Source organism: Lactuca saligna, chromosome 4 (genome assembly GCF_052625555.1).
Source record: "Lactuca saligna cultivar CGN05327 chromosome 4, ASM5262555v1, whole genome shotgun sequence".
NCBI lineage: Eukaryota > Viridiplantae > Streptophyta > Magnoliopsida > Asterales > Asteraceae > Lactuca > Lactuca saligna.
In genome coordinates, this window is record NC_136420.1 from 286,957,982 (window position 1) to 286,982,293 (window position 24,312).

The window sequence follows — 24,312 nt, forward strand, 5'->3', positions numbered from 1 at the left end:
GCTTCTATGGCATACTTATTATGTAAAGTCACAAACTTTGCGTACATGCATTGCATTTAAGGTTCTAAATGCCATGTCTAAGCTCTTAATGGGGTTTCATGCCCAATAGGGACCTCATGTATGATCAATTCTGAGACTTTATGTTTCTAGAGCTTAGAGACGGTTCAGATCTGAAGTTACAACTTCAGATCCAACTCATTGTTCGCCTATCAACCTTTAAGGTCCATAGAAAAACACTAGAACTTCAATGAAAGGAAAACTCACAGAAGAGATGGTAATTTAGGATACCTCTGGAAGATGACAACTGAAAGTAGTGCTGATTTCCCCACCTAACTTGCTCCAACCTCCTCTTCCTTCAAGCCTTCTCCTTCAAAATCTTCAAATCAAGCTTCACACACTCAACAAGCACACACACTCGAATAAGGGACTCACTAAGACTGTAAAGAGACCCAAGGAAGGTAAGGCTCCTTTAAATAGGGATACAAACCTCGGGAATTAGGATTTCACTTGCCAGATCCTACTCGCCGAGTCCCACTAGTGGACTCACCGAGTCAGTCACTTAAGTCGCGATCCAATCCCGCTGCTACTCGACGAGTAGGGTAACCCACTCGTTGAGTAGGGCCAAAACCAAGAAACTATAATTTGAACGATACCTGAAAATCGGGATGTTACATGTTTAATTTGGATTATATATGGTTTTTATATTTATTATTATTATTATTCAAGAAGGTCATTCACTTATTTTATAAATAAAAACATTGAATTCAACAAAAAGATAACATATAAGGGTAAAATAGTCATTTTTATCATTCAGATCTGTAATTCAGATGATCCAACCAAAAAACATTTAAAAATTCATATCTTAAGTATTCAGACCCTCTTAGAAATTCAGACCCCCTAATTTTTCAAATCTTAAGAATTCAGATCATGCCAAACATCCCCTAAAAACCCGCTTTTTTCATTTATGGAGTAAAAGAGTTCTTTCATACATTCCTTACTCCATCAAATCACTAGATTTAAACTTTAAATATGAACCACAACTCATGGAGTCCTTCAAAAATCATGGAACAAGCTCAAACGAACAAAAACTACTAAAAATGGACTAAAACACCAAATGAACTTAGATCTAATGATGAAACACAATATAGCAAGGATCTTTGCAACTCACAAGGGTCTAGGCTAAATACTTCAAATGAATAACTTTAAGGACCAATCTTTCTTGTTCTTCTTCCTTCTAGAGCATAAAACCACCAAAATAAAGCATAAGATTAGCATTAAGAGAGTACCAAAATGGATTTAGGAGAGTGGATGAGTTCCAAACAGTTTAATAAAGGCTAGGGTTTCATTAGAGGCGTTCTATAGGAGGTGGAGGCTAAAAATGAAAAAGCCCTTAGGGTTAATTGCCTTTAAATACCCCAAACCCCCTAAAAACTGTACAGCCCACTGGGCCGAGGGTGCCTCGCACTCTTCAGATAAATTCCTAATTTTTTTTCAAGTTTTCAGCTTCATCTTCAAACAGTCATAACTTCTTCTAACTCCATTTTCAGTGATCTTTATATGAACACAAAAGTATTGACAATCTCAACAATCCTATCTAATTACTTTTAACTAAAAACATATCAAAATAAATTCATTAATTCATGCAAGAAGCCTGAAATTTCACTTTTCCCACTTTACCCTTTAGCTCCAAAACACAATTCAAGGGCCAAAATCATGTAACCACCATTATCATCATCTAGTAAGGTATAAACTATGTTCCCTGAAAACCAAAAACCGTTAATTAATCAAAGTACGGTCTGCTATCCCAAACCAGAAACATCCTTAAACTAGATGTTACATATAAGGTCGTAGAAATTTGAATAATGACAACATCTTTGAAGTTAGTAAATAATAACATTAAGTTTAAAAAAACATGTATTTTTTCAAGTACCATCTAATCCATCATTGGAATGGAAAGAACCATAAAAATGGTTGAATTTATAAGTGAAGAATTTTAGGAAATTATGTCTAACAGCCTATATTTGAGGCTATGTAACTTTAGCATAAATGAAGCAAATTAGTGGACTCTTTATTCTATCTTGTAGTCAATAAGACAAATAACGCATAGGAAAAATAATCAATCGAATCTGAATTCCTATGAAGAATTTATAAGCTTACAAAGTTGAGGAAAAATTATACACAAAGCTGGAAATGCTGAATTTTTGTAATGCTGGAAACTTAAAGTATTTAGATGCTATCTTTAGAGATGCATAACTTGAGTTATAAATATGAAAATCAGTTCATTGTTGAGCCAAAAATGCAATGGGTATGAGAGGAAGGTGCAATAGATTGATTCAACTTATTTGGAGATTTATGTAAAAGGTATGACTATTTAAAGTTTATTACATGCAAAGTTTTTGTGTCGTCAAAAACTGAGCTATTGAATTTTGTTGACTTTTTGAAAATTTTGATTTTTTAACAGATTAAATTGAATCATCTTTCAACAAGTTAATAGAATAAGAGATGTGATTTTTAGCCAAAATATGAAGTTTTTGTTCAGAAATATAGAATTTTACTTAATTTTAAAATGGAGTGAAATTGTTGAAACAACATAAAAGAACAAAATGAAAGATACCTTCATATCTGCATATTTTAAGTACTTTCAAAACATGTTGGGACAAAAAGTTATTAAAACGATATCCTAAAACTCGAGAAAACACCACTAGGTAAAGTACGACATCTAAATGAGAAAATTGTCAAAAACTATGGAAACAAATAGTAGTTTAAAAGGTTTCATCAATAGTTTATATGTAAACAAAAGAATCCATGATATTTGAAATAAGTTAGTAAATATGGGACACATAGGTACAAATGTTCAAAATGAATATTTTGCTTTATTATAAAGCATATGTAGCTATTAAAATGGATTCTAAATGGTATCAAATAACTATATTAATATAGTCATGGGAAAATGACTTATATTGGTAACTATGTTTCAAAATCGTTCAAAAAATACCATTTAAGTTTGGTGTGTCCAAAAAACACCATTTAAGTAAAACATTTGTACAAAAAACACCAACGAAGTACATTCTTTGTTCAAATTTGACCTGTAGTAACCGATAATTACTGGTAAAAAATAATTAAAGTAAAAAATAATTAAAGTAAAAAAAACAAGAGGAAATGACTCAAAGGGGTAAGTATGTTTCAAAATCGTTTAAAAAACATCATCCAAGTTTGGTATGTTTAAAAACCACCATCCAAGTAAACTTTTTGTACAAAAAACACCAACATTCTATATATTTTGTTCAAATATTACCCATCAGTAACTGGATCTTACACATTAAATGGTGACTTGGCTTAACTATTATGACATGGCATAATAATTATTGACAAAACAATAAATGATATACTCCTCCTTTAAAAATCGATTTAGGGTTTTTTCATGAATGAATAGCTTCTTCTTCTCCTATGATTGCTCTTCTTCTTCGAAAGTGATGATCTCGAACTCAATTCAAAAACCCTAATTCTTTACTTAAGGCAAAATAGGCTCCTTTACCCCTGCCTAAATGGGCCTCCTTCCCCCTAAGGTCCAAATCCATAAAAAGCCCAAAAAGGCATCCAAGCCCAACTACGAGGCCTCTAAGGCACAATATGGCCCAAGAACCCCCAACATGGCCTTAAGCCCAAAAAATGACTTGCTACAATTAGGTGGTCTTGAGGCCTAACTTAAACAAGTCCATGAATACGCCCAACATATGTTGAAGCCTCTACGATCCGGATGTTGAGCCAGTACGCTCGGCGTACTCCTCGCGTACGCCCAATATACTCGGCTAGGGTCGAGAACCACTAATCTTCCGAAGGCCATCACTTCTTCATTCTAAGGCTGATTTTGTCATTCTTTATATCCATGAGAGCTAATTTAGGCATCAGACAGCCATACCGAGGATCTAAAGAATGACGAAATCGGACTTAGAATGAAGATGTTATGGCATTCGGAAGATTGGAGGTTCTGGACCCTAGTCGAGTATGATCGGCGTACGCTAGGAGTACGTCGGGCATACTAGCTTGAAATCCAGATCGTAGAGGCTTCAGCATATTTTGGGTGTATGCATGGACTTGTTTAAGTTAGGTCACGGGCTCACCTGATTTTAGCAGGTCGTTTTTTGGTCTTAAGGCGATGTTGGGGGTTCGTAGGCGATATTAGGCCTTAGAGTCCTTGTTGTTGGGCTTGGATGTCTTTTTAGGCTCTTATGGATTTGTGCCTAAGGGGGAGGGAGGGCCATTAAGGCAGGGGTAAAGGAGCCCTGTTTGCCTTAAGTCATGAATTAGGATTTTGGACTAGAGTTCAAGATCATCACTTTAGAAGAAGAAGAGCAATCATAGGAGAAGAAGAAGTCATTCGTTCTTGAAGAAACCCTAAATCGATTTTTAAAGGAGGAATATGTCATTTGTTATTTTGTCAATAATTATTATGACATGTCATAATAGTTAAGCCAAGACATCATACCTGTAAGTGCCAGTTACCGGTGATATTTTAACAAACATATAGTTTATTGGTGTTTTTTGTACAAAAAGTTTACTTGGATGGTGGTTTTGAACATACCAAACTTGGATGATATTTTTTGAACGATTTTGAAACATAGTTACCCCTTTGAGTCATTTACTCTTGTTTTTTTCCTTTACTTATTTTTTACCGGTTACCACAAGATCAAATTTGAATAAAGAATGTAGTCCGTTGGTGTTTTTTGTATAGATGATTTATTTAGATGATGTTTTTTAGACACATCAAACTTGAATTGTATTTATTGAATGATTTTGAAACATAGTTACCCATATAAGTCATTTTCTCTATAGTCATTACATAGTTACGACAAGTGAAATATAAAGCTAAATAAAATGAAAATATAAAAAGAAATAATATAGTCATTACATAGTTATAGTTAAGATAAGTGAATGACAAGTGAAGCGTTTAGCTGAATAAAGTAAAAACATAAAACAAAATAATTTGCTATATATGAAAGGCCAAAACCCTTGCCCCACGCAAAAAGCGAGAAACCCTCTTGTTCATATAAATTGTGTTACAAAGATACTTGTCACATTATCTCATTGTTTTTTCAAATATATTTATTTTATTTTATACGAATAATGTTTAGTTCCAATTTATCTAGGAGATCGACTGTTATCAAATAAAATAAAAAAGGCATATGTTGTTCGGATTCAACGTAAAACCAATCAAACCCAATTTTATTCGGTTTGATTTTGGTTAACATTTTTTAGGTCAAAAATCCAATTTTTTACTAAATCGAACAAATTGATAACCATTAAACCAATCGAATAACATCTTAACATAATGCACTATAAAAACATATAATTTGTTTTCAATGTAATTTCATTAATCAGATAAAAATTTGTAGATTACGTTTACTCTGAAAGTGGAATGAACTACCAAGACTAGAGGAATCGAAGAACATATTTAATTTCTATTACAAAACTTTCTAATCGCTCATATATGATATTCAATCACACATAGTGATTTCACATATATTTATATATGATAATTATTTCAAAAAATTAAATAACCAACTTTGAAAGCCTACCCCTTATGAGAATGAAAGTGATCTTACATACTTATAAAGCTTGTATTTTTCCTTGATTGTCATGCATTTGAAACCCCCACAATAATTTGCTAAAACCTCATGCATTTGAAACCCCCAAACCTTTTCACCTTCTTAATAGTTAATCACACATAATCAATGGTAATTCATATGAGATAATAATTTGTTAAAACCTCATGCATTTGTATGATATTTGTATGGTATTAGAACATGTTTGGGTTTTTGGGTTTTAGACTTTAGTAAATGGGTAATCCCTTTGATACATTGGATTTGAAGCTATCTTACTTGAATTACTCCAAACAAGAGATAGATTAATAATAGGGTTTAGGTCATTTTTGGTCACTTAACTTTTGGTTTTGTGCTCATTTGGTCACTTAACTCTTTTTAAGTTTTAAAAGGTCATTAAACTTTTGACTTTGTGCTCATTTAGTCACTTAACTTTTGGTTTGGTCATATTTAATCACTTAACTTTTAGATTTGTACTCATTTAATCATCTAACTTTTAAAATTGTGCTCATTTAGTCACTAAACTTTTGAAAAAATTTAAAAGTTTAGTGACTAAATGAGCACAATTTTAAAAGTTAGGTGACTAAATGTGACCAAACTAAAAGTTAAGTGACTAAATGAGTACAAAACCAAAAGTTTGATGACCTTTTAAAACTTAAAAAGAGTTAAGTGACCAAATGAGCACAAAAGCAAAAGTTAAATGACCAAAAATGGCCTAAACCCTTAATAATATATGTTCATGCATGTTTTGTACAAGCACCAATCAAAATATAATATATCATGATCATACAATTAAGTGTCTTTTATTCCATTTTTGGTTTTATAACAAAAGTTTGTTCACGTGGCGAAGAAAGAAAACTTGAAGATGAATATTTAGGTTGGATGTTTATATAAGATTTGTTTTAAATATATAATATAGATATAAATACACAAATGTGTGTCAAATACAGCCCATCACAAATTTAATATTATAAACTACAATATAACTCAAAGTGGTTTTCGAAATATAATGTTTATACTATAATATAATATATCCATATAGTAGATGAATCCCACATAGTTAGGGTCATATAGTAGATGAATCCCATATATTAGAAGAATATCATATTAGTTGCATAGATAATATATTACAATTATATTTCATTTAAAATATGTTAGGGTCATTTGGTTATTACATTGTTGTATTAGGCACTATAGTCTCATATATTTTGAATGACTCTTACAAAAATGATGTTTGTAATTTGAATATAATGTAATATCTTATGATGTTTATTAAATGATATTATCTTCGATTGAGCACTTTTTAATTGGAATCAACTTTATTATAGTTAAAAATTTTGGCTTCGTTTTTTCTTTTCATTAGTTCTAGAATATGATTTTTTATATTAACTTAAAGTATGTCACTATCTTAAAATAGATTGAAAACGATATTTTTTATATTTACTTAAAATACGGCACAATTTTCTATTCAATAGTAAAACTAATAATAGTCGTTAAATATATATTTTTATGAGGTTCAACATAAATAGACGACCACAAATCAGAATCTATATCTAATCAATCATCAACTAATTACATTAGATACTAATGTATACATAAAAATTACATTTAAAATTTTAAACTAATAGTAAAAAAATTTCATTATTTATTATGATTAAAAATCTGTAAATCAAAAAATATACATGTTATTTAATCGCATACAAGTTTTATGTATGGCTTATTCACAATACATTAAACCATATATAACCATATTAAACTAAATAATTATTTCACTGCACAACGCGTGGGTATTTGCCTCGTATAAGTATGATAGCAAGCTAAATTTTCAAATTGAGTTCAATATGGAGTGAAACTCATTTAAAGCGTGGTTTGATGTATAGAGAAAGGATGGATAAAATTTTTAAGATGTTCAATTTTTTTAAATAATTTGAAAAATAGTGAATTACACAAATGGTCACTATGGTTTGAGGTAATTTACGCACTTGGTCATTCATTTATTTTTTTAATTTGGAAAATTCTTTTTGTTTGTTTTTGTTACATGTTTGGTCCCTGCTGTTTAAATTTGTTACGCGTTTGATCTCTGTCGGTCTAAAAAGACTATTATTTAAATATGGAAAAATAGTGGGGCAGGTTAGGTAAGGTGAGGGGGTGGAGTTGGGTATATGTTTATTTAAATAAATTAAAAAATCAATGGCAAAATAGTTTCTTTTAAGTAAGACAATGACCAAACGCATAATAAAACAAACAATAACGGATCTTCTAAATTAAAAATATAAATTAGGAACCAAAAACGTAAATTATCCTAAACTATAAGGACCATTCATGTAATTTACTTTTTGAGAAAAGAACACTCACTGACCGTCCATGCCTCTCCTTGAAAAGATGAGATAAGATTTTTTGAGCAATGTGCAACTGACACGTGGCCCTAAACCAAAGGGATTGCTCATGTACAACTATTATAAATAGAGCTACGAAAACTGTTTTGAGTCACTGAATTTGAAAAGGGTAGCCTTAAAGTAAAATTACTAAAATGGCCTCGATCTCCTCTGCAGTAGCCACTGTCAGCCGTGCTGCTCCCGCTCAAGCCGTGGCTCCGTTCACCGGCCTCAAGTCCAACTCTGCCTTCCCTATCACCAAGAAGGCTAACGACTTCTCCTCCCTTCCAAGCAACGGTGGAAGAGTTCAATGCATGAAGGTATATACACATATATATACATATATACATACAAAATAGTTCGATTTTAAAGTAAAAAAGAACATTTTTTTTACATAATTATCTTGTTCTAGATAAAAAAATAATTTAAAAGTTATGATTTTGTGTTTAGGTGTGGCCACCTCTAGGGCTCAAGAAGTTCGAGACTCTTTCATATTTGCCCCCTCTATCTGATGCTTCTTTGGCTAAGGAAGTTGACTACCTTCTCCGCAACAAATGGGTTCCTTGCTTGGAATTTGAGTTGGAGGTCGATTTCTCATCTTTTTCTGAATTATTATAATTTAATGACTTCATTTTAAAAGTAACTTTCATCTATCATAAAGTATGCTAAAAATTTGATGACCTTGATTTTTCGTAGCATAGTTTCAATGCATATTTATAATCTTGCAAATGAAAAAACTTTTTAAAACCCATATATGTTTTGAGGCAACTTTATACTTATAACTCTTACTTTTTGTTTGCATATAAATTGTTAGACTCTTTTTGTTAGGTTGTTATTAGTTCATATTTTTAAAGTTTGCATTGTTTCGCACTTTATTTAACCAAAAAAAAATTAAAAATTAAAAAGGTAAAATCTCAATTGTTGAGATGAAAAAAAAAATTGCAAGCATTAAAATATTATAAAATGAATGATACATGCTAATTGCTAAAATCGTTGAATTTGGTAAATTGGTTATTCATGGTATATATTTAAGTGTATGATTAATAAACCAATGATTTTATGTAATTTTGACTAAAATTTGGACGTCTATGATAGATAAGTATTAATGAACAAGCAATTATTACTTATTTGTAAAAATGGCTTATAATGACGGATAACATTTATATATCGTTTTAAATTCAATACCCTCCGCAAAAACTCAATTTGTTTTTTTATATAGTGTTTTAACTTCTCAAGTCTCATGTACATGCATGCCACTTAAAATTTATCACCAACCTTGATTTAATTAGGAATAATTACATCATTTCATTTTCAGAAATTTTAATTATTTGAATAATCAAAAATTACAATTGTAGAGTAAACCTAACGTTTTTGGGTGGTATATATACTTGTCTTTATATAGCACGGTTTCGTCTACCGTGAGCACCACCACTCCCCCGGATACTATGATGGACGCTACTGGACAATGTGGAAGTTGCCTATGTTTGGGTGCACTGACTCAGCTCAGGTTATGAAGGAGATCGGAGAGTGCAAGAAGGAGTACCCCAATGCCTTCATCCGTGTTATCGGATTTGACAATGTTCGCCAAGTGCAATGCATCAGTTTCATTGTTTCCAAACCCCCGGGCGTACTCTAAGCGGTTTAATCTAGTTATAATGGGTTGTGTTTGTTGAACCTTTAGGGTTCTTCATAAATTTCTTTTTACTTATATTCGAATTTGTCGATTTTCAGATTTTTTGTTTGTTTCGTTGTTCATTCCTGAATTTGTATGAGGTGGATTAAGGAACCCGTATAAAATATTTATTTGCCGTTAAATGTATGTTTCCTTCTCCTTATGTTTCAGTTGTGCATTGTTTTAATTTAAATTGTGTTTTAGATGTGTGATAATTGTAAACCACTAAAATGAAGACTCGGACCTTTTTTTGCATACATAATAGGAGCGGGAAACTAAAAATTGCATGAGTTGGTTTGGTTCTAAAATTTAACTTTAACTTTGTCCTCTTTATAATGTTTATTCTAGCGTTTAATTAGTTTTTAATATAATTTTTCGGTCGTTATAAAAAAACGATAATTTTAAATGTTAAATACTTAAATATAGAAAGACTTTCATGAAATAAGTTAATATGACCAAAGTGATTCTAACATAGCACTATCTGGTACGTGTTATCTTTCTTTTTTAAAGTCAACGATTAAATCTGGTGATAAACATAAATAGAATTTATAAATAATTTAAGAACATATTTTATTTACTTTTAATAAAATATAATACAGATTTTGGGTATTAAATATTGTAAATGATTAAGACTTTTTTTTTATTAAATATGATGTGAAAGATTTTTTTTTTTTTTTTTAAATGGGACCTTTTGATGGGTGAATTTATGGATACGATTTCAATAGGATATGATAATGGATAAGACGTTTATTAGTTGCTTTTTCTGCCTTTCATTTTTAATAAAATTTAAAATGTTCATTAGTTTAGAAAGTTAACCATGGTCCATATACTATTAGTTCATGACAAGTTAACTTTAATCGCTATTATAATGTATCAAAACAAATATCAATTAAAACCATTTTTGACACACGTGTTCATAAACTACAATCTTCATACTTCTATGAATAGGGGGATTAGTATGAAAAATGGTAGGAGCATTTACCTATCATAATTTTATACTAATGATAACCGGAAAAAAAATGAGAGTATTTAATTTTTTTTCTTTTAATTAAATAAAATTACATAAATAGTCTATTTAAGGCCACAACTCTATTCTTTGTTAAATTTTTTTACGAACATGATCTGTATTGTTTCTAAAATTTGTGGTAATTTCATAACCTTTTCACCTTTTTAATTTCTTTTACCTTTTCTTTAACTAAAACTATATAAAAAGAAAAGTAGAATTCATTCTTAGCCACTACTTCCCTACTTCTCTTCTTCTTCTAGTCGATATACACATTTGAAGCCAATTGGTCTAGGCGGCCAATAACCGCTTCCCTTCGGACATCATCGACAAGCCAACTTCACATTCATCTTTTGTAGGGAAATTTAGGGTTTGTGGTGGAGATCTGGATACCAACTTGGATCATGGTATCACTTTTCGAACTAATATTTCTAACCAATGTTTGAGTTATAAAAAAATCAGCTTAGGATACTCCAAGTGGACACTTACGTTTCTAGGCACAGAAAACATAAGCCAATATGCTAGAGGATTTTGTGAAAGTATGATGAAAACGAGAGCTTAAGATCATAACCCTCTTCTGGAGAGGAAGAGCTCTTTATATATTAAACACAATTAGGGTTTCATTAGGGTTGGACCGTCATTAGTTGCTTTGGAAGCAAGTAATGTCAATCCGGATTTAATGAGGATTTAGGGTTACCAAAAACTAACGAGTTTCATTAGCTTTGGAAGCAACTAATGTCAATCCGGATTTAATGAGGATTTAGGGTTGGGCCGTCATTAGTTGCTTTGAACCCCAGCCAGGGGCTCTGCCCCTTAGACCCTGCTGGGGGCACGGCCCCTACACCCCACCAAAGGGGCGCTGCCCCTTTGGAAACCCCGGACCCGGGGGCGGTGCCCCCGACTAGTCGTCGAACTGTCTTCTTACTTGATCTTATACATGCGTGCACTCCACATAACCCCGTACATATATTAGAGTACAAATCATGAAGCCCCTTAGCTCACATGTTGGTTCCAGTTATTTAAAATGACATGTTGACGCTAAAATCACCAACAATCCTCCCCCATTTTAGTTTAACCCTTGAACAAACATAACTTTATCAAACAAACCAAACTAGTACATAATGAAAATATCGAAACAATTGAATTTCCACTTAGTATCATAAACTTTATCAAACAAACCAAACTAGTACATAATGAAAATATCGAAACAATTGAATTTCCACTTAGTATCATACATTTGCAAAATACTCGAGAATCAGGGTGTTCTAAGAATTCAACCCATCAACCCATTTGAATACCAGAAAGTAAAATACATACTAGTTTGTTGAATTTCTAGCATAATACAACTTGACACTATTATAAAGCCGTGTCCAAATCCTCTCATGATCGTATCAAAGTCAAGTCCACAACCTCTTGAAATGTGGCTACACTTCACAATCACGTAGGTAACTCCTTTTCATGTATCTGCACACACATTTATCAAAGGAATTATTAAGAAGTTAAACTTCAACCTGGCTAACTTGCAGAACCAAACACATACCTGGGATGAATACTTCATGTGTTCCAATCTATAAGTATAAGCTTTCCACATTGAATTCAACTCTTAACATTATATTAGGAGGGAGTTGGGTGTCTCATCATTATAGAATTAATTGGACTTTAATCTCATCCCGATTACAGACTTGTGCACTAAGTCTCTTGTCATACCTTTAGTCAAGTGATCTGCCAAATTTTGTTGTGGTTTCACAAACTCAACCGAAATCACACCATTCATGATTAGTTCTCTAATCATACTATATCTAACACCTAGCTGTCTAGACTAGCCATTATAAACCTGGATATATGCCTTAGTCAAGCGGCAGCACTATCACAAAGGATAGAAATAGGTGATATCGGTTTATACCACAAAGGAATCTCATAGACTAAATTCCTTAGCCACTCTGCTTCTTTACCAGCAGCTGCTAACGCAACAAACTCAGATTCCATTGTTGAGTTTGTAATGCAAAATTGCTTCTTGGAAGCCCAAGAAATGGCACCTCCCCCAAGCAAGAATACCCAACCAGAAGTTGAGGAATGTTCCTCCATATTGGTAATCCAACTTGCATCTGAATGACCTTCTAAAACCGAAGGACTCCCCAAGTAACTCAAACCATAATTCATGGTTCCCTTGAGATACTTAAAAACTCTATTCACTGCTTGCCAATGTTGAGCACTAGGATTGCTAGTGTATCTGCTCAACTTACCCACAACAAAAACTATATCAGGTCCGGTACTTGTCATGGCATACATCAAGCTACTAATAGCCTTAGAGTATTCCAATTGTGAAATAGGAACACCATTATTTGGCATTAATTTTACACTTGGGTCCATAGGAGTACTCACAGGAGAGCACTCGATAAAATTAAATCGCTTGAGAATTTTCTCAATATAATGAATTTGAGTCATTATAAATCCTTCGTTCATCCTCTTAATTCTTATTCCAAGAATTACATCAGCCTCTCCTAAATCTTTCATAGAAAACTTGGATGATAACAATTTCTTTGTTTCATCCACTTGATTTTGGTTGGTACCAAAAATCAACATGACATCTACATATAAGCAAATGATCACTCCAGCTCTAGTAGCATCATCAAATCTACTATAAACACATTTTTCACATTGGTTTGTCTTGAAACCGAAAGACAAAATCACCTCATCAAATTTTCGATGTCATTGTTTAGGCGCTTGTTTCAGCCCATACAAAGATTTGACAAGTTTACAAACCATATGCTCTTTACCGGGCATATTGAAACCTTTTGGTTGTTTCATGTAAACTTCCTCATCAAGATCACCATTTAAAAAGGTTGTTTTCACATCCATTTGGTGAATAACCAAATTGTGGATACTTGTCAAGGAAACCAACAATCAAATAGTAGAAATACGTGCAACTGGAGCATACGTATCAAAATAGTCAATATCGGCTTTTTTTCTAAAACCTTGAGTGACTAATCGGGATTTGAATTTGTCAATAGTCCCATTTACATTCATTTTCTTTTTGAAAATCCATTTTCAACCAAGTGGTTTAGAACCTGGAGGCAAATCAGACAACACCCATGTGTTGTTCTCAAGAATTGATGACATTTCATCATCAATTGCTTCCTTCCAAAAGGCACTATCACGAGACTCCATAGCCTCTTGATAAGTCTTAGGATCATATTCAATACTATAACAATAAGAGTATTCAAGATTAATTTCATCCCTGTAACCTTCTACCAAGTACAGTTGGAAGTCGGATCCAAAATTTTTAACAATTTGGCCTCTTTTGCTTCTATGAATATCTTGTGGTTCTTGCACGATACCATCATCTTGACTTTTTGAAATTTTCTCTTTATTAGCACCAAAAGTTAGATCCTTAGGCCTTTGAATCGATGAAAATCTCATCTCATCAAAAATTGCATCCCGCGATTCGATAACAGTGTTAACTGAAACCGAATCATTAGGTTCTATTACATAAAACCTATATGCCTTGGAATTTTCAGCATATCCAATGAATATACCATCAATTCCATGTTCTACCAAGTTTTTCTTTTTGGTCTCGGTATGTTTTACAACTGCCTGACATCCCTAAACCCGAAAATAACTCAAATTCGACTTTTTCTTGAACCAAAGTTCATATGGGACTGTTTTGTTCCTTTTATTTGGAACCATATTCAATAGATAGCAGGCCGTTAACATGGCCTCTCCCCAGAGTCCTTCACTCAATCCCGAGTAAGATAACATCAGGTTTACCATTTCCTTTAAAACTCGATTTTTGTGTTCAGCAACACCATTCTGTTGGGGCGTATAAGGTGTTGTGGTCTCATGAATGATACCCACCGATTGGAAGTATATGGGATCCATATATTCACCTCCCTTATTAGTCCTGAGACATTTAACCGAAATTCCCAATTGCAATTACCCACCTCGGTTTTGTATATTTTGAATTTATCTAAGGCTTCATCCTTAGAATGCAACAAATACACATAGCAAAACTGAGTGTAGTCATCAATAAAAGTGACCACAAACTTTTTATTTACCAAAGAAGGAGTGGAGTGAAAATCACACAGGTCACTGTGTACAAGTTCCAAAACAGCTGAATTTCTAGTAACACTAGGAAATGGTTGTTCGGTCACTTTTGTAAGCAAGCATCTTTTTCATTTATCAGATGTCATATCAAAGGCTAGAATTAATCCATCTTTTGACATATCATGCATCCTTCTTAAGTTGACATGGCCTAATCTGACATGCCAAAGCATAGATTTATCAACATTAGAAGCAGAAGATACAAATGTAGAATTTTGAATAGGTAATAATTTGTCAACAATATTTAAACGAAACATTCTATTATTTAAATATCCAAAGCCAACAAACGATCCATCCTTAGACAAAACAAACTTATCCGACTCAATAACTTGTTTAAAACCATCAGAATTCAAACAACTAGAGCTAACAAGATTCTTGCGAAGCATGGGAACAAACAAAACATCAATAACCTAATTGTCTTTCTAGAAGTAAATTCAAGACACACAACACCTAAACCACAAATATGAATAAAAGAATCGTCTCCCATTTTCAGCACCGACCCATCTTCAAGCGGAGTTAATGTTTCAAACATATGTTTATCCTTGCATACATGGTTCGTTTCTCCAGAGTCGATCCACCAAGCAACATCATCATCCTGCACATAGAATGATTCAGGGATAAATGAAACATAATAAACATAATTCTGATTAGAATTATCAAAGTTAGTAAAAAACTGACCTCCTTTAACTTGGGCCGAAGACCCGTTCACTTTCCCATTGGATCCACTGTTTCCAACACCATTGTTGCCCAAATTCACACGGCAATCACGTCTAAAATGCCCAACTTGATTGCACCTCCAACAAACAAAATCCTTTCTTTTTTTGTTGGAGTTACTTGGGACATGTTCCTGCTTATGTTTTCCATGTCCTTTGTGGTTTTGGTTCCTTGGTTTGTTTTCAACCATACGAACCCAGGGCTGTCCAGGTTCAACTTTTCCTTTGGGTTTTTCAGATTTGTCACTTTCCTTCACATGAAGAGATTCTTCAATACGAATGGGACTAGCAAGTTGAACCAATGACAGTTCCTTCTTTTGATGTTTCAAGTTATGTTTGAAGTCTTTCTAGGATGGAGGCAGCTTGTCAATGATAGTGGACACAACAATGGATTTATCCATATTCATACGGTGCAGTTTAAACTGACCGTATATGCCAAGGAGTTCATTGTACTATTCAATTACAGATCTTGAATCTTCTATCTTATAATTATTAAAGTCACTGACTAGAAACTTCTTGCTAGAGGCATACTCAGTACTGTATTTCAGTTCAAGAGTGTCCCACAACTCCTTGGCACACAAGGCTTCACTATGGATATCAAATAAAGCATTAGACATACCGTTCAGAATGTGACCTTTGCAGATGTAGTCATCATTGTCCCACTTCTGTCTCTTTCTTTTCTTTTTAACCGTCTCAACAATACCTTCCGTAGTCTCTACTTGTCTTGGAGTAGTCAGCACATATGCTGCTTTCAGAGTGGTTAGCATGAAGTGCATCTTTTTCTTCCCACGCCTGAAATCGACGCCTTCAAAATTCTCTAGCTTGGCAAACTTAGTAGACATCTGCTGGATTGAGTCACCCATATCCAAAAAAAGCATTTACCAGTTCGATTGTAGGGAAATTTAGGGTTTGTGGTGGAGATATGGATACCAACTTCGACCATTCCCCTTGTCATACCATTTAAAACAAGATTATAGTTGATTGCCAATTTGGAAAGATATACGATTCTATTCCTAATATGCTTGTTAGGTGGAATCAATACCATGGGAGCTCCATGATAATTCTTGGTTTGCTTTTGGAAAATTTGTTTGTGTGGGTTTGATCTAACTCCATTAACATTCAATGGTAAGTTTCTAGGCCGAAATGCATTCTGTTTACTATTCTGGCCTAGAGCTTGTTGGAAACACCAAAACTAGAAGTGTTTGGGGAGTTGTTAAATTAGAAAATAAACTACTATCATGGTAGAGTCCATGAATATTGGTGTTATATATTTGCTTAACCATTACTATTGCCTTCTTGTACATTGGTGTTAGTTTCAGTTGTTTGAAAGATAATTTTGCTCACACCCATCACCTGTTTGTTTAAATGTTTCTTCCAATTTTGTTGGCAGGTGATGAAATATAGTGGTAGGGTGGAGGGTAGCGTTCTTTATTCATTTCCTTTTTCATTTCATTATCGATAACGCACCAATAAATCAACAATGAGTAAGTTAGATAGTTTAGATTGACTTCATAAATAAATTGGAATTGTCTTGGGCTAGAAATATATTTTAAACAAACGAGGAAGAGATGAGTAAGGGTAGGATTATCCGTAGGGTGGGGTAAGGTGTTTTTATTTTATTTTTTTTATAAGGTGAAATTTTATAAAGAAAAATGTAAAATAAATTAATAATTGTAAAAGGGTCATTTCATATACCCAAGGACCAACCATACAAGTTTTAAAAATCCTAATGACCATATTCATAAAAACAAATTAATAACGATTGCAGTTAGGAACTTTGATAAACCAAGACCTAATTGCTTTTTTCTTTTTATTATTATATTGAAAACTTAAAACAAGTCGCATACCAAAATATCTCCTTGGTAGTTGGGACTTGGGAGTGTATGGTTTGTCCCAAATCCCAGATGATCATATATGCCCTTTCATTTTAGAGAAGCCCCACTTCGATATGTATTATGCATTCCCGCATAGTGACAATCACCAGGAATATGACGTATTAAGGTAACTAATTTTTCGGTTTTTTCAAATCGAGGTAACTATCATTTTTTTTGTACACATCTAGGTTACAAACCTTTTGGAAGCGTTCACATAAGACCATTATGACCTGCTGTAGCAGATTACATCCAACTATAGCAGGTCATAATGGTCATATATGAACACTTTCAACAAATTGGTGTTGAGTTATGAGCACTATCCCACTTCTTAAGTGTACATGCAACCCTAAATGCTTTAGATCTATGTTTTATCGAATTATACATGCATTTTTATTTTTCCAAAGCATTCGTCCTAGCTAGCATACAATTGAAGCTATATAATAAAACATACTTTGGATGCTTACCTCTTGAGTAGGGTAGAGCTCATGACCTTTGGAAACTTGAGCACCTCAACTGTGATGCCTCTAATGGTTCACAAACACCAATGTGCAAAAGAAGGCTCTAAGAGAATATGTTACTTATCTCAAAAAGTATTTGCAACTGATTTTGGTGTATGGAGGGTTCTATTTATAGTTGTGGCAAGTGCTAGGGTTACACTTTGTAAACCCTAATGATCTATGACTTTCCACATTCCTATGCTCCATGGGTTTAACCTTCATGGACTATCCATGGGTTATCTTATTGATTTAGCCCATCTACATAATAATGGATCACTAGCCCACACTATAAGAATCATTGATTTACATAATTAATCCCTCCATATTTAATTAGTCTCTTTTAACCACAAAATTAATTCCAAATTAATTATTGGACAATACTAGTTAAATAACCATATTAATATATTATACTTATAATATATTAATAAATCATAAATAACCTTATTCTCAAAAAACCATCCTATCAAATTGCACTGGTGAAGGCAACCCAAAAGGACCATGCTACTATCAGGTCAAGCACATACCAATTATAGTTATGGGATTAGACACTTAATTCAATAGTCTCCCACTTGGATAAGTCTAATAACTATATCTGTCAATATAACTTCAGGATCCGACTTAGCAATCGTAAGGTTCCAAAAGCCTCTATCAACTTTGACCCGGTCAATGACGCATCCTTTAGATAAGGGATCATATACTCCTCTATTCTCAAGATATCAACTGGACAAATACATGGAACAATGTCATACTTATTGTCCATCAGTTTGTTTCCTGATTTTCGATGTGTCTGCCATCGAACATAACTAAACACATCAATTTAGTTCTGATCGGGCCCGACACATAAGTCAAAGCAGAATCACCGAGGGGCCCAAGATATTGCTTTTAAACCTCTTTGGATAAAAGGAATAGATAAACTTTAACATTATATGCTTGTAATAACTTGTAACGACTCGTTTCCGGTATGTTAATTAATTGTTAATGGTCTAAGTCTTCAAGAGGGACTCGGCGAGTTCTAGCCTGACTCGCCGAGTTGGGTCGCGCATTTTGTGCACGCGGGAGCCGGCGACTCGGCGAGTCCATATCCCGGACTCAGCGAGTCCGTCCGTCTGGGTGAAACCCTAAATCCCTGGGTTTGCTCACTATTTAAACCCCATTATAGCCTCATTCTCGCCACTTTCACCCTGAGAGCTCTGTGAGAAACCCTAACCCTTCCATTTGAGAGCTTATAAGTGATTTAGTTCCATTTTGTGAAGGTGTGAAGAAGGAGAAGAAGAAGGAAGCAAGGAAACGAGTTGTAGTGCAAAGATCCAAGGTCAAATTTGAGCTTATTGAGGTATTTTCGGAGTTCCCTTCTGGTTACATGCTTAAACTTCCATTAGAGCTCTTTTAAGGGCTATTTGATGTTGTTCCAAGCCTTATGTTTGCATGAATGTGTTAATAAGTCGAAATACCATTGGATATGAGTGTTGGGGTGTTGTAGAGCCCAGATCTACTGTCTTTTTGGAGTTACATTGCATATTAGCCATGGATCTACTCTTGTTGTGCATCTTTTAGTCTTATTTCCCTTATTCATGAGGTTGTGCACGTAAAGTTGGGAACTTTACGTGGTAACACAGCTTATTGGACCTAGATCTATCATTTGCATGTGTTGGATTCAAGAGAAATCGAGTAAAAATATGTTGCATGGCGGCGACTCGGCGAGTCGGAAGAGCGACTCGACGAGTCGGGTCGCGAGTCCTGAGTTCTTCAGTTTTATCAGTGTCGAGTGGACGAGGTGAGTTAGGGAGTGGACTCAGCAAGTTGAGAGTAGACTCAGTAATGGAGGGACTCGGCGAGTTTGTTCATACAACTCGGCGAGTCCAAGGCAATCTTCTTGGGGATCAAGAACAACTCGTCGAGACTGTTCATCCGACTCGGCGAGTCGAATGAAGATCATCTGAGTTCTTGGATCCAGAGGGTACTCGTCGAGTCGATGCCACACTCGACGAGTACCAGCGTGTAAGAGTTGAGAGGAAAGTCTAGGACTCGGCGAGTTGGGTATCCCGACTCGGCGAGTCAGCCCTGAGTAAGTTGACTTTGACCAAGGGTAAAAGAGTCATTTTACCCCGAGTGTAGTGTTAGTGATTGATTGAGTGTGTTTATGGATTTGTAGCCGAGGAGATTCAGGAGCAGCAGCCGTTAGCTTTCCGAGCCACACACTCATCCGCTAGCTTACGAGGTGAGTTTCCTTCTAGTAGGGACGGGTCTAAGGCCACAATGCCGGCCCGTTCAGTTAGTAGTAGTTCCGGACTTCGGCCCATGTAGTAGTTAGTATGTTTGATGCCTTCGTGGTTCAGACATAATTTATGCGCTATGTGTATGTGTTTATGTTCCGGGCTACGGCCCGATGCAGTATGCAGTATAATTGTTATGATATGCTATACTATGCTCAGTCAGTTCCGGACCTCGGTCCGATGCAGGGGACACGGTCCCAGTCAGTTCCGGACTTCGGTCCGATGCAGTCAGTTCCGGACTTCGGTCCGATGCAGTTAGTTCCGGACTCTGGTCCGATGCAGTTAGTTCCGGACTCTGGTCCGATGCAGGGGACAAGGTCCCAGTCAGTTCCGGACTTCGGTCCGATGCAGTTTGCGGGCCCCGGCCCGATGCAGTGGGCAAGGCCCAATATGTGTTTATATGTCTTGTATGGTATGTGGTAATTTTGGGGAGCTCACTAAGCTTCGTGCTTACAGTTTCAGTTTTGGTTTCAGGTACTTCCGCAAGCAAAGGGAAGAGCTCGGGGTGACGGCATTGCACACATCACCGCCTCAGCTTTAGTCTGGGATTGATTTAGTTGTTGATTTGATGTAGTATGATACAGTTTCCGCACAGTACTTTATTATATTTTGGGACATATCACGCATGGTTTATTTATATGATACTCTGATTGTAGTTTTGATTACATTAAAAACAAAAATTTTTGGGTCGTATTTTTGGTCGTTTCAAGTTGGTATCAGAGCCCTGGTTTGAGGGATTCGGATACACTCTCGGGTGTATCTGAACTCAAACTAAGGGAAATAAAAGATTTTTAATAAAATGTTTTTACAAAATAATTTTGAAAACACTTAGAAGGAAAGAATTGTTTTTAACAAGATAGAGGTGTGTGCATGCGGTCAACCGAGCTCAAGTAAGTACTCCCAAATTACCCATACAAGTTAATTGTTCAATTTCAGTTTTAGTAGGACAGCATGCTAGAATAGGACTAAGGATGTAGGAGAATGCCTTATGTGCCTGCTTATGTGTTACAACTTTATGAATATTGCATGCTAGAATTGAGTAGACAGCAATAGGATAGCCTGTCTAGGTTATCCCTGATAGTATGAGCTTAGCATCCTATGCTAGTACAGTTTCTTGTTATAAGAATAGTTTGCGTGAGTCTGTTTCCCTTGTCTGAATGCTGCTTGCTTTGTGCTTAGTGGGGTTCCGAGTAATGGGAGTTAGCCATTAGGTGGACACGTTACACCACATGTAATCAGGTTTGAATAATCCAAGAGTGCTGGAACTGGCCCTACTGCGTAGCTCTTGTTTGAGTCCAACCGTTGTAGGGACGGATCTTTTACTTGAAGGATTATCCGATCCTCATCACATGTGATGGTGTTCAGGTGATGGCTAACTGGCAGTGCGAGGAGACCTACAGCAGCTGAGGACCAGTCGTATTGAGTTCGAGTTTTCTCTAGGGCAAGCCTAGGATGAGAGTAGCAGAGAATAGCAGCGGTAGGAGTAACTTGGGGAAGTCGAGGCAGTTCTTGAGGAAAGTACGGATAGATGTGGAAGGTAGTAGGGGCCCATACTACTGGAAGCAGAGGATCCGTACTCGAATCAAGGAAGGCCAAGATAAGACCAAGGAGCTAGTAGTCGTATCATGATCCCTTGAAATATTTCGGTGTTCTGATGTTGTTGTGATATGTTTCAGAATGGTAGTTTTGCGTCCGAGGCCAGCAGCCGACAGTTCAGATGCCGGAGGGGGATCAGGATCGGGATCAGACCCGGAGGTCGGACAGATGGATGAGCAGACTAGAGAGTTCCTTTCTTCTGAGGTTACTCGCATCATACTTGAGCAGACTCCTGTGATCTTCGGTTCGATCAAGGAGGGCATTTTGGAGATGATGGATGAGAGACTGAGTACTTTCCGTACTGAGATGGCGGCCGTGATGGGGTCGCGCACACTCACTTTCAGGGAGTTCAGGGCATGCGGGGCTCCTGACTATCACGGGGCACGGGACCCCATAGCGAGTACCAGGTGGTTGGCGGATGTGGCCAACGCTTTCCGCACTAGCAGATGTCCCGAAGGGGACAAGATCAGATTGGCGTCCTGTCTCCTGAAGGACAGGGCACGAGACTGGTGGGAGGAGATAGGACATGCCATCGGGGATGATGCGGCATTGTATGCCATGACCTGGGCTGATTTCTCTACCAGGTTCAGAGCGGAGTTTGCACCAGTCATCGAGGTGCAACAGTTAGCCAGGGAGTTCCAGGATCTTACCCAGACTACTGAGACAGTGGCGGAGATCACCGCCAAGTTCAGGGAGAGGGCCCTTCTTGTTCCACAGTATGCAACCGATGAGGAAATGAAGAAGGCCCGTTATCACGAGATGTTGAGGAGTGACATTTGTATGTTTGTGAGCCGGTCCAGTTGCAAAACACTGGACGACATGATTGCTAGAGCCAGAGAGAGGGAGATTGATCTCGAGATGGAGAGGAAGAGGAAACCGGAGGCGGTTTCGGGTACAGGCAGTGTGGGCAAAAAGCCCAAGGTTTCAGATCACAGGTCCAGGGGTCAGCAGAGCCACGGTCGGTGTGGCAAGTGTGGGAGGTTGCACGAGGGGGCGTGCAAGGTAGGGAGTTCCGGCTGCTACAAGTGCGGTCGGACCGGACATATGAGTAGGGATTGTACGGCCCCTGCCACTACGGTTACAACATCGGATCTGATTTGCTTTCAGTGCAATCAGAGGGGACACAAAAGGTCCCAGTGTCCCAGTTTAGCTGCAGCAGGGAAGGTGCTTGCACCCGCCCCTGCCACCTTGAGGATCATGGATGGCCGGCAGGGCCGAGCTGATGCGCTAGTGGCAAAGAGCAGGGCATTTCAGATGACAGCGGAGGAGGCGCGAGCAACTCCTGATGTGGTGACGGGTATGTATATTTCTTTCATCTTTTAATTATTAATATATCGTTTGAATATTATTTGATGGTACGTTTTATTTAGGGTCGTTCTCGGTGAACGGCATCCCTGCTTTGGTATTGTTCGATTCGGGGGCCACCCGATCATTTGTATCGCTTGCGCTTAGCAAGAGATTTAGCAGAGCTCCGGGGGAGCTGGATTTTCCATTAGAGGTTGAGATAGCAGATGATAGGACCGTGAGGGTCGACAGAGTATATAGAGGGTGTTCCCTTCAGATATTTGAGGAGCAGTTTTCAGTGGATTTGGTTCCGATTCCCCTGCGCGGGAATAAAGTTATTGTGGGTATGGATTGGCTAAGCCCCAATGGGGCGGTGATTGATTGTGAGCTTCAGCTAGTGAGGGTTCGCACTCCCAGTGGGGGAGAGATAGTGATCCAGGGCGAGAGGCCCCAGCGAGAATTGACCTTCTGCTCTGCCGCTAGGGCGAGGCGCTACGTTCAGCAGGGTTGCGCCGGTTATGTAGCCTACGTCTTGGATGCCCGGGATAAGGGCAAGACGACGATCGATGATGTTCCTATTGTTCGAGATTACCCGGACGTGTTTCCCGAGGATTTGCCGGGGATACCTCCTGAGAGGCAGGTTGAGTTCAGGATCGACCTGGTTCCTGGTGCGGCTCCGATAGCCAAAGCACCATATCGACTTGCTCCCCCTAAGATGCAGGAGTTGTCTACACAGCTTCAGGAGCTGTTAGACAAGGGTTTCATTCGGTCGAGCAGTTCGCCTTGGGGAGCGCCGATCTTATTTGTGAGGAAGAAAGACGGGTCGCATCGGATGTGTATTGATTACCGGGAGTTGAACAAGGTAACGGTGAAGAACCGTTACCCACTTCCGAGGATAGATGACTTGTTTGATCAGCTCCAGGGAGCGTCTTGGTTCTCCAAGATCGACCTACGCTCCGGTTACCACCAGATGAGGGTCAGGGATGAGGATGTACAGAAGACTGCTTTCAGGACCCGGTATGGTCATTATGAGTTTGTGGTGATGCCATTTGGGCTCACCAATGCCCCAGCCGCGTTCATGGATCTCATGAACCGCGTGTGCAGACCGATGCTGGATCGGTCAGTGATCGTGTTCATAGATGACATCTTGGTATATTCCAAGACACAGGGGCAGCACGAGGAGCACCTGCGGGAGGTGTTGGAGACTTTGAGGAGGGAGAGACTTTTCGCTAAGTTCTCCAAGTGCGAGTTCTGGTTGCGCGAGGTGCAGTTTCTTGGGCATCTCGTTAACCAGAAGGGTATTTTGGTTGACCCGGCCAAGATC

General features: G+C 36.8%; 2 protein-coding genes across 3 annotated transcripts; one reads left to right on the forward strand and one right to left on the reverse strand.

Moving 5' to 3' along the window:
• Window positions 1–8,070: 8,070 nt before the first annotated feature.
• LOC145043741 (ribulose bisphosphate carboxylase small subunit, chloroplastic-like) lies at window positions 8,071–9,790 on the forward strand. 2 transcript variants are annotated; one of them, XM_078992485.1, is made up of 3 exons: window positions 8,071–8,295; window positions 8,426–8,553; window positions 9,378–9,606. In XM_078992485.1, exons 1-3 carry the CDS (start codon window positions 8,131–8,133, stop codon window positions 9,487–9,489), a joined length of 405 nt encoding a protein of 134 aa, XP_078848611.1. In that variant the 5' UTR covers window positions 8,071–8,130; the 3' UTR covers window positions 9,490–9,606. The 2 variants fall into 2 exon arrangements, with proteins under 2 accessions (XP_078848611.1, XP_078848610.1); XM_078992484.1 differs by having other exon boundaries at window positions 8,075–8,295; window positions 8,426–8,560; window positions 9,378–9,790.
• Window positions 9,791–13,554: 3,764 nt separating this feature from the next.
• Window positions 13,555–16,327, reverse strand: LOC145040740 (uncharacterized). Its single transcript, XM_078988645.1, has 6 exons — window positions 15,929–16,327; window positions 15,440–15,811; window positions 15,162–15,346; window positions 14,592–14,817; window positions 13,719–14,244; window positions 13,555–13,634 (listed from the first exon to the last, which is right to left on the reverse strand). The coding sequence occupies exons 1-6, from the start codon at window positions 16,325–16,327 to the stop codon at window positions 13,555–13,557; spliced, it is 1,788 nt and encodes a 595-aa protein (XP_078844771.1).
• Window positions 16,328–24,312: the final 7,985 nt, after the last annotated feature.

Coding starts and splice junctions, on each gene's coding strand:
- LOC145040740 (XM_078988645.1), bottom strand. CDS start 16,327: ATGGGTGACTCAATCCAGCAGATGTCTACTAAGTTTGCCAAGCTAGAG. Junction 15,812..15,928: donor AGATAGAAGATTCAAGATCT/GTAATTGAATAG, acceptor CCTCCATCCTAG/AAAGACTTCAAACATAACTT. Junction 15,347..15,439: donor TGAACGGGTCTTCGGCCCAA/GTTAAAGGAGGT, acceptor TTCTATGTGCAG/GATGATGATGTTGCTTGGTG.
- LOC145043741 (XM_078992484.1), top strand. CDS start 8,131: ATGGCCTCGATCTCCTCTGCAGTAGCCACTGTCAGCCGTGCTGCTCCC. Junction 8,296..8,425: donor GAAGAGTTCAATGCATGAAG/GTATATACACAT, acceptor TTTTGTGTTTAG/GTGTGGCCACCTCTAGGGCT. Junction 8,561..9,377: donor GCTTGGAATTTGAGTTGGAG/GTCGATTTCTCA, acceptor GTCTTTATATAG/CACGGTTTCGTCTACCGTGA.